The sequence below is a fragment of the Arachis hypogaea genome, chromosome 16 (assembly GCF_003086295.3).
Source record: "Arachis hypogaea cultivar Tifrunner chromosome 16, arahy.Tifrunner.gnm2.J5K5, whole genome shotgun sequence".
NCBI lineage: Eukaryota > Viridiplantae > Streptophyta > Magnoliopsida > Fabales > Fabaceae > Arachis > Arachis hypogaea.
In genome coordinates, this window is record NC_092051.1 from 117,328,502 (window position 1) to 117,339,561 (window position 11,060).

The 11,060-nt window shown below is 33.7% G+C and overlaps 1 protein-coding gene across 1 annotated transcript; it reads left to right on the plus strand.

The window, feature by feature from the left end:
* Window positions 1–10,454: 10,454 nt before the first annotated feature.
* LOC112757407 (uncharacterized protein At4g02000-like) lies at window positions 10,455–11,060 on the plus strand. The gene has a single exon (XM_025805997.1). The coding sequence runs from the start codon at window positions 10,455–10,457 to the stop codon at window positions 11,058–11,060; it is 606 nt and encodes a 201-aa protein (XP_025661782.1).

Consider the following 11,060-nt stretch of genomic DNA (forward strand, 5'->3'; position numbering starts at 1 on the left):
CTTCCCTGCAATTCCTTAAGAAGACAACCCGAGGTTTAAATACTTCGGTTTATAAATTTTATTGGGTTTGTTACTTGTGACAACCAAAACTTTTGTACGAAAGGATTCTTTGTTGGTTTAGAAACTATACTTACAACGCGATCGTATATTTATAAAATTTCTTTACTGAAGGAAATCAGTTCGTCAAAATGGCGCCGTTGTCGGGGAATTGCAAATGTGTGCCTTATTATTGGTTAATGTAAATATTTACTTTTTGCTTGTTTATTTATTTTTATTTTTGCTTTTTCATAAATTAAGAGGTTATTGCTCTTTATTTTAATTGATTTTTTTCGAAAATCACACAAAAAAAAAAAAACACGCACGTGACGTGTAAGCGTCGCCGACCCGTCCGAGTCATATGTGCGTTGGGAAGAAAACAAGATTGAACAGAGAGTCACCCGTAAGTGTGGTTGGAGGCGTGCCTTTGGCACAAATTGATCCACGCGACCACATCACTGACGCGTCTGCGTCATGCCTCCCAAGCGTCCGCGTCACCCACGCGAATGCGTGGCCCTGTAAAATCGACGTAAACGGGTGTTTGGCAGCAAGTTAGGCTGGAATGGGGCTTGAACGGTGCTAGAAGCACAAGCCTTACCACGCGAACGCGTGCCCTATGCGTCCGCATTGTTTTGCAAATATGGCCATCCACGCGATCGCGTCACCCACGCGAACGTGTCACCCATATTTTTGGCAAAATGCATTTAAAACAGAGAGTTACGCGAACGCGAGGCTGCACTCGCGCCAATCGCACAAATCAGGCAACGCAATCGCGTGACCCACGCGTCCGCGTCGCTTGCGCCGCACAACTTATCCAAATCAGCGCCAAAAATCTTATCTTTTCTTCCCCAATCCTAATTTTTCCTCCCTCCTTTCTTACTTACTTCTTCCCTTCTTTCCCTTCTCATTCTTCTTATCTTTTATTTTATTTTACTTAATTTATTTGCATATTTCATTCATTGCATCTTAATTTTGTGCATATTTTTATTTTCTTTTCTAAATTAATTATTTTTCCTTTGGTATTAAAATTTTTTTATTTAACTATTGTATCTTCTCTTGAATTATTTTGGGTGCTTAGTGACTTGTGTTATTCTGGTTAGGTAATATTATTTTAATTAATGTCAATCTTTTATACCTATATTACTTTTGCATTGACTTGAATTTATATTATCTTTCCCTACCCACTCTCTTCCCCATTGTTGTAAATTTTTGCACTCTTGATTTGCCATGTACTTCTACTGTTTTTTCACTTGCATGTTGTAGCTACCATGTAATTGAGACCCTTATTATCTGGTATTAACACCCATATTTTATTTATTTTCTATCTTTATTTTTGGGTTACTTTTCTTCTTTTCCCTCTTCTTTCAGGATGGCCACCACGAAGGGAGAGGAAAAGCCTCTTAATGGGGAGACAAGCCAGTCCGTCTGCACAATCTTTAGAGAAATAACAGCAGTTATAGTTCGCAACCCATCCACCTGCACATCTTAGCATGCATCGAGGACAGTGAAATCTTTAAGTGTGGGGAGGTCGATACCGATCTCCATGGGTTAGCTATTCTCTTCTTTCCAACACCATTGTTTTATTTTCTTTGTTTGTTCATTATTGCATTTGCATGTTTAATTACGTGTTTATTTAATTTTATGCATTTAGCTACTGCTTGGTTAAAGTAATGATTTTCTTCTAAGACCCTATTTTTGAAAAAAATTTTACTAATTTAAATAAAAATTTTTGTGTTAAACTTGTTTGAAGATTGTAATTGGAACATAGTTTAAAAAGCTAAGAACACACAACCCGTGAGATTTGAGCTTAATTACATGGTTACATTAGTTAACCATAAATATTTTATTCTTGTGTGTTTTCTTCTCTATAATTACAATCTTTACTTTGTTCCAACTCTATATGTCCATTATTTAGTGTATTTACATGCTTGGATATGATTGAGGCCATTACTTGTTTTCACTCACTTATCCCAAATAAGCCTACCCTTTTATGTCACCCTTGTTAGCCACTTTGAGCTTTTTAATCCCCTTCTGTTTTATAACCACATTACTAGCCTTAAGCAGAAAAACAAATTAAAAATCCCAAGTTGAATCCTTGGTTAGCTTAAGATAGATATTGTGTATAATTTAAGTATGGAGAATTTTATGGGAACATGGGATGATAGAAAAAAAAAGGGAATTGAATTGAATAAGTTATTTGAAAATTTGGGAAGCATTCTCATGTGAAATCAAAATAATTAAATTACCATGTGCATTGAAAAAAAAATTTGTAATTAAATAAGGGGATACAAAAAATTATATATATGAATTACCCCAAATGCAAAATAAAAAGGATCAATGCACATGGGACAAAATTCAAAAAATAAGTTTGATACATGAGCATGTAATACAAAAGTGGGAAAAATTTGGGTAGCTAGGTAAAGCATTTTAAATTATATAAAGTATGTATATGTTAGGTGAGATCTTAGACTAATCAAGGATTCACTTTGTTAGCTCACTTAGCCTTATATATATATATATATATATATATATATATATATCCTTAGCTTTACCTCAGCCCCATTACAACCCTGAAAAGACCTCATGATATTTGCACTGGTATACTAAATATTTGTTGATTGGTTAGATGAAGAACAAAGTTTAGAAAGCATGATTAGAGAAGAGTAGAGTGAATTACCCTATACACTTGAGAGACTAGAGTGATATACACTACCAGTGAGGGTTCAATGCTTGATTCTATGTTCCCTGCTTTCATGAGCCATCTTCTTACAAGTTTACTTGTTTTCACTGTATGATTTGAATTAGTGGAATTTGATTCATATTTGTCTTGAAGAACTTATTCACTTTTAACCAAGTAGGTAGAAATATTTTGCATGTAGTTGCATTCACATAGATAGGTTGCATTGCATACTCTCTATCATTCCTCTTCACTCCCTTATAGCTTCTCTTGAGCTTAGCATGAGGACATGCTAATGTTTAAGTGTGGGAAGGTTGATAAACCACTATTTTATGGTTTATCTTATGCTCAATTGAGTGGATTCTATCAATCTTTCATACACTTATTCATATGATTTGCATGAGTTTACGTTTTCCTTCCTGATTTTGTGCTATGATTGAAAACATGCTCCTTTGGTCTTAATTTTGATATGTTTAATCTTCTCTTATTACCATTCAATGTCTTGATATGTGTGTTAAGTATTTTTAGAGATTATAGGGCAGGAATGGCTTAGAGGATGGAAAGGAAGCATGCAAAAGTGGAAGGAATACAAGAAGTTGAAGGAACTGCAAAGCTGTCAGCCTGACCCTCTCGCACTAAAACGACCATAACTTGAGCTACAGAGGTCCAAATGATGCGGTTCTAGTTGCGTTGAAAAGCTAACGTCCGAGGCTTCGATTTGATATATAATTTGTTATAGTTGCCCAAACGATAAGTGACGCGAACGCGTGATCCACGCAGACGCGTTGCAATGGCAAAAATCAGCGTGTTTAAATTCGCAACCAGTGAATTCTGGGCTATTTCTGGCCTAGTTCTCGGTCCAGAAAACACAGATTAGAGGCTATAAAATGGGGGAATGCATCCATTCATGGGAGGTCTTCCATTATTCACTTTTCATAATTTAGATGTAGTTTTTAGAGAGAGAGGTTCTCTCCTCTCTCTTAGGATTTAGGATTTCTTATTATTTCAACTTACAATTTCTTTTGAGTTCTAGGTTCAATGTTCCTTTTACTTATTTTCTCAATTTAGTTTATGAAATTTTTATGTTTAGATTGATTTTCTATTTAATATAATTTGAGGTGTTTCAGAATTATGATTGCTTTCCTTTATTTATATAAATAATTTAGATTTTTCCCTTTTGGCTTTGGTTGATTAATTGGTAACTCTTGAGTTGTCAAACTTATTGTGATTGATAATTGTTATCTTTGGTGATTGATTTAAATTCCTATAACTCTAGTATTTTCTTAGGAGTTGACTAGGACTTTAGGTGTTAAATTGATTTATCCACTTGACTTACCTTCATAATTAGAGGTTGACTTAGTGGGGAGCAAAATATAATTCTCATCACCATTGATAAGGATAACTAGGATAGGACTTCTAGTTTTCATATCTTACCAAGAGTTTTATTAGTTATTAATTTATTAATTCCTGCAATTTATTTCTCTTGTTCAAACCTTTTCAAAACCCGAAAATACTGTTTTTCATAACCAATAATAAATCATACTTCTCTGCAATTCCTTGAGAAGACGACCCGAGGTTTAAATACTTCAGTTTATAAATTTTATTGGGTTTGTTACTTGTGACAACCAAAACTTTTGTACGAATGGATTTTTTGTTGGTTTAGAAACTATACTTACAATGCGATCGTATATTTATAAAATTTCTTTACCGAAGGAAATCAGTTCGTCAGAAGGTTATTGCCAAAAAGGGTGATCAATTCCTTAAGGCTCTTCCCATCTTTGATTGTTTTATCCTTGATGCATGTTGTCATTATAATTTCCAACTTCTACAATATAGTTAGAACTAAACTCATAGCCAAATGAGTGAGAATTCATAGTAGAAAAACAAAAATAAAAAAAAAGCAATAAGAAACAAAGGGATAAAATCTAACTACTAACTCAAACAAGCAAACTAACAAAAGAGCAAACTATTCACAATATTACATATGTATAATAACCAATAACAAGCATACATTGCAATTCCCCGGCAACGGCGCCAAAAACTTGAAAGAGGATTTATACCGGTTCAGAATTTAACAAAATAATTTCGTTGTGAGCATAGCCCAAACCGACCATCGATCCTCAAATCAAAGTTTAATTTTGGTTGTCACAAGTCCAACCCAAAAAAAATAACCGAGATTATTAGTCCTGGGTCGTCTTCTCAAGGAATTGCAGTGAGGTATGCATATTATTGGTTATGGTATCCAAGGGGTTGGGTTCGTAAAGAGGCAAGAAAATAAATGGCAAGTGAATGAAGCAAACAATTAAAGAAAGCAAGTAATAAAGAGAGGCATTCATGGCAAGGATTGAGAATGTAGGCTTTCTATCCTAGTCATTAATTATCATACAATGATTAACAAGAATTTATACTATTTCATCATCTCCAACATCGGAAGAAGGTACAATGTTATCTTCAACATAGGGAGAAAGTCAAATAAGACTAGTTAATCTCAATCCAAAAGTCATAATCAACTTACTAACTGAATTAGCAAGAGATTAGAGTCAATGGAAATAATATTAACTAACAACTCTAGATTACCGATCTAAATTGGGTATTAATGACTCAAAATTGCCTAATTTCTCTTTCCAAGCCAAGAATGCTCAAAAATCTACTATAACATCCAACCAAACATTTTTTCAAACACTTGGAAGGTATAAAAGGAAAGCATAATAAATTGCAATGAAAAATAAATTCTACAACTACCAATTGCAAGAAAATAACAATAACAACTCAAATCAACAATAAAAGAATATCAAACATCAAATTGTATTAAAGGGGATTCTAAATCCAACAAGGGTGTTCATAAACATAAAAAGAGGCATAAAAAGGGAAATTAACAAGAAGAAACTAGAGAATTGAACTACTAGAGTATGAAAATGTAAAAGAAACAAGATGAAAGCAAGAAATTAAACCTAGATCTAAGAGGAAAATAAACCTAAGAACCCTAATTCTAGAGAGAAGAGGGAGCTTCTCTCTCTAGAAAACTAACCTACATGATCCTAAGCTATTCTAATTGCTCCCCCTTGACCCATCTTGAATTCTGCATGAAATAGTCTCAAAAATGAGTTGGATTTGGGCCTGGGCATCTCAAAAATCGACCCTAGCGAATTCACTTTATTTAGGTCACATGATCAGCGTCACGCGTGCGCGTCGCTGCCTAAAATTCCTCCTCACGCGTACGCGTGGGTGACGCATGCGCATGGCTTGCAGATCTTCTTTTCATGCGTACACGTAGGTGACGCATGCGCGTGGCCTTCAATTATCCAAATGCTCATTTCTTCATGAATTCTCCACTTTGCATGCTTTTCTCTTCACTTCTTCCATCCAATACTTGCCTTGTGAACTTAAAATCACTCAACAAACATATCAAGACATCGAGTGGAATTAAGGTGAATTAAATTTAGCTATTTTAAGGCCTAAAAAGCATGTTTTCACTCTTAAGCACAAATTTAGGGAGAATTGCAAAACCATACTATTTCATTGAATAAATGTGAGAAAAGTTGATAAAATCTCCCTAAATTAAGCACAAGATAAACTACAAAATTGGGGTTTATCAAGCAGCAGAAAAATGAAACTCAAAGGTGGGGTTTTTAATTTCTCATGTACTCAAGTTAATCATCATGGAGTTCTAATGGTTTCCATAATTTGCTACTAGGGATGCGGTTACGGCTTTGATGATGAGCGAGGACTTACATAAATTCGGAAGATTGAGGCTTGAAAGGAGTGATTTCTCTTTGAACAGCCTTGGGATGGTCAACCCAGCTTCCAAGCAGATCTATTTGACTTTCCCAGCTGATAGCACTTTTAGAGAGGAAGATGTTTTCAAATACTTCAGGTTCTTGTTTGTTGCTACTTAGCTCACTCTTTTCAAACTTCAAATTTGGTATATTCACTTCATGACTTATCTTTTTGTTGTTCAAACGTGAAGCATTTATGGGCCAATTCAAGATGTGAGAATCCCATACCAGTAGAAGCAAATGTTCGGATTTGTTACATTCGTTTATCTGGAGATTGTGAAACTCATTCTCTCAAAAGGGAACCCTTATTTTGTATGTGATGCAAGAGTTCTTGTTAAGCCTTACAAGGAGAAGGGGAAAGTTCCAAACAAGTACAAGCACCTACTCATTCTTCTATAGTCTTTTCTTCTTATCTTTTTTTTTCTTTCTTAATTGTCTCACACAACAATGCTTTGAATTTGAATTTTTAGGAAGCAACATCAACAAGTAGATAAGGATTTTTCACCTTGTGGCACTTCTACTGGACTAGATGCTAGAGACCAATATGATCTCCAACTAGGTAGATTTATAATGCATTCATATAGATAACCTTCTTTTGGTATTTATAATCCAACTAGTGTAATTAATGATTCTATTTTTACTGATTTTAAAATTAAATTTCGAATCAGATAACAAGCATACAATTGTTGTTGCAGAACTTTGCTTCTTGTTGTTGCATACAATCCGAAGAAAGACTTGATGCATCATGGAGAATATGAGTGCTTGCTAAACACCGTGGAAGCATATGTCATTGATGCCTGACCTCAGTTGGTAAGAAGTTAAAAGATTAGAAATTCACCATTTGCCACTTAATACTGATTATTAATTAACTAATTATTGATGGTTATTATTATCGATGATTATATTATTAGTATTATTGGTTTTGACAGCTAACTATAAATGTGTAGCAAGATATTTTTTAGTATGCACAATGAGACATTAGCTCTTGGCTTGGATCTTGTATCATACATGTGACGGTTACATGTCGTTTTCTTAAAAAAAAAAACAAAGGGGAGAAAAAGAAGAAAAAGTTGTCTTAGTCCTATAGAGTTGTATTTACTATGCAGAGTTATATAGGTAATGGCAAATAGTATTAGGCATAAATAATGTATGCATTTATGCAACTTTTTCTGTCTGGTTATTTAATAGGACCAATAACAAATGTGTCATTCTATTTTGATTTTTTCTTATTGAGAATTTTTTTTATTTTTTGAACTTTTCATTACAGTAAGTCAAAGTATGTAATTTTTAAGCTGAAAGAAATGGATAAAATACAGGAAAAAGATATAATGCAAATATGTGAGAAAAAAGAAAGCTTGACCCTTCTAATGCTGTAGTTTCTATCAAACCCAAAAAACCTTCCTTAAAAGAAAGGAAGTAGAAGTTGCTTACATTTTTGCAGGGTACATTAATCATAGTTCTTTATTGTACAAATTCATAATATCATGATTTTCTTAGAAGAATTCCTGAGAGTGATAACGTTGCTGAAGACTATTTTCTATGACAGAAAAGTATGAACCGATTTGTGCTAAGTGGACTACAGAATGGTGTGCTATTTACAGATGGGTTGAAGATTGGGACTACAACAAAATCATCATTTGCAATAGGTAAAATAGCATCTTCAGTTTAATATCTGTTCATTTATTTTTTAAATAGTCAAACTATCAAGATACAAGGATTAGAAGAAGCTGCTGTGTGGTGTAAACATTTTGTAGCTGATAAATGTAGTGAGATCATAGATGTTCTAGAAAATAAATCATGAGTAGTTAATTTTAATTTCATAAAACTAACAGGAGGTAATGCTGAAAAGAAAACAATGTTGAATTTTTTATTTCACATCATGCAATGCAACAAAAATAATTAAGGCAAATTTGGATTTCTTATTATTTCAAAGAGTTTATGGTGAGAAACAGAAGAAGTGCAGCAACAAAGTAGAACTGACATTAAAGTTGTCACCTTGTGGTAATGAGAAAGAAGAAGAGAGGATGAGGAAGCTGAAGAGGTCATCATCAGTGATTAAAGATGGCAGCATCACATATATGTAGTATTCATAAATATAAATTTGTTGTATTTGTGTAGATTTGTTTTCGCCTTCATTGTTTTTCAATGCATATATGTAGTATACATAAATATAAATTTATTTGTATTAGAATTCATTTTTCATTTCATCTTTATATGATTTTCAATAATTATTGGCATTCGATCTTAATAAATAGTTATCTATTTGATTATTTATATATCTTGTTGAATTAGAATTATATTTAAAAATTAAATTTTAATAGTGATATATGTGAAATTTAGTTAAAATTTATAATTAGAAAGCGACAGTAGCGACTAATTTAGCAACCGATTTTTGGAATTTTGAAGTTAGCTGTTAGCGACCGATTTAGCAATTGAAAAATTAGCGACCGATTTAGTAACCGAAATATTGGTCGCCATTTAGCGACCGAACACCTCAGCGACTAATTTAGTGACTAAAATATTGATTGCTATTTAGTGACCAATCTTATTAGCGACCGATTTAGCGACCAAAATTATTTTGTATGGTTAGGTGGCCTTGGTTGAAAATCGGTCGCTAATATCGGTCACTAAATATTAGCGACCAACATCGGTCGCTATTTTGAATTTAGCGACCAAAGTTTTAGCGACTACTAGAATCGATCGCTATTACGGTAATTTCTTGTAGTGATATATTGATAATTATCAATATAGTATATACATTTTTGCACATAGCACATAAATATTTGCACACAATATAAAAATTTGTGCACATAACACAAATTTTTACAAATATATTTTGTTGATTGGGTGAGTCTATATTATAGGTGAGTGGTCCTTTAAAAATTTCTATGTTGTACACCAAAATTTATACATTATGCACCAAAATTTATTTATTGTGCATCGAAATTTCTATACTGTGTGTATTTTATTGTCTGGATGTCAATCTTTTGGGCATGTGGTCCTTCAAAAATTTTTTGTGCTGTATATTAAAATTTGTGTTGTTCACCAAAATTTATGTGTTATGCATCACAATTTATATATTCTAGTTTTCTGAATATATATATATATATAGGAGAAAAAGAAGACGAATAAGACATTGAGGATGATGACGACGACGATGATGATAGTGATAAAGGAAGATGAGGAGGAGGTAGTAGTAGTGGTAGTGATGACGGCGATAGCAGTGGTGACAGCAACGACAATAATAACGTTGAAGAAAGAAGCACGCAAAAAAAAAAAAGAAGACTACGACTACGACGACAACGATAACAAGAGAAAAAAGAGAGGATGAGGAAAAAGAAGAGGTAGAAGAAAAAACAATAGTAATAAAAGGAATTGTTTTTGTACATACAAAAGTAAAAGAAGCATACGATGACTTAATAAAAAATTTGGTTAAAAAATGCTTGTACACCTCACTTTATTGTTTTGTTAATATAAATGATGTTACACTTATTTTTGTTTTTCAAATTATATTATTAGTAAAGATATAAATTTGTGAGAAAAAAATACTACTACCCGATATTTGCCGGAATTATATATTGACAAGACTAGTATTTTAAAATCTCAAGAAGTGCGAATATAACAAACAATATGAAACAGAAAAACTACATCAGTAATACCATTTCAATTTGCAGGACAAGTGCTCTGTTAGAATTTTTAACAGAGTCTTTGTTGCCGTCAAGGCTACATTGTCAACGTCAATTAAATTTCAACACAAATCTCTGACTACTAGTTTGACAAAGATAATCTACGTAATTTGCATGGCTGAGGCAAGGAGGGATGAAGATCGGACCGAGAAAGACAACCGAAAAGGAGGTAGGAATGTGATTCTTCTGGAATAGGCAGACATATCAGAAGGTATTAACGCTTGCTCCAATAGTCTCTATGGCAGACTCTTTGCTTTCAAAACCTTTTCAGTTGGAACCATGGGGAATGCTTTAAAGGCTATATGGGAAAATCCAGAGGGATTTAGCGTGAGTGACAAAGGAGACAATTACTTCCAATTCTTTTTTAATAAAGAGGTGGATGTCTTGCGTGTTGAATGTGGTTCTCCATGGCTATTCAAGAATTACGTGCTCCATGTCAAGAGACGGAAGGAAGATCAGAAGGGTGATGAAGAGATTGTTTCTAATTTTCCAGTTTGGGTTCAATTTTGCGGTTTGCCAGAATCGTTTAAAACCCTCGAAGTTGGACGTAAATTGGGAGAGAGGCTGGGCACAGTATTGGAGATAAGTAAATTCCAGATGAAAGGCAGAGAAACTAGGATTGTAAAGGCCAAGATCAATATTGAAGCTACCAAGAAAGTGAGGGATCAGTTAATTGTTGCAGGAACTAATAAAAAGGAGGTAGAGGTGGCATTGCGCTATGAGAGACTTAGAAAGTTCTGTACCTACTGTGCAAAATTGGGGCACAAGGTGAAAAACTGCCATGATCTGCTGAAGAACACAGAGAGTGATAGGGTAAAAGAGGATGACATTGGCGAATGGGTTAAAGCCAGCCAAGTGGGAATACGAATTAACTCTGAAAGATAA

Excerpts from the sequence above, each read along its gene's own strand:
- LOC112757407 (XM_025805997.1), top strand. The coding sequence starts at position 10,455 with ATGGGGAATGCTTTAAAGGCTATATGGGAAAATCCAGAGGGATTTAGC.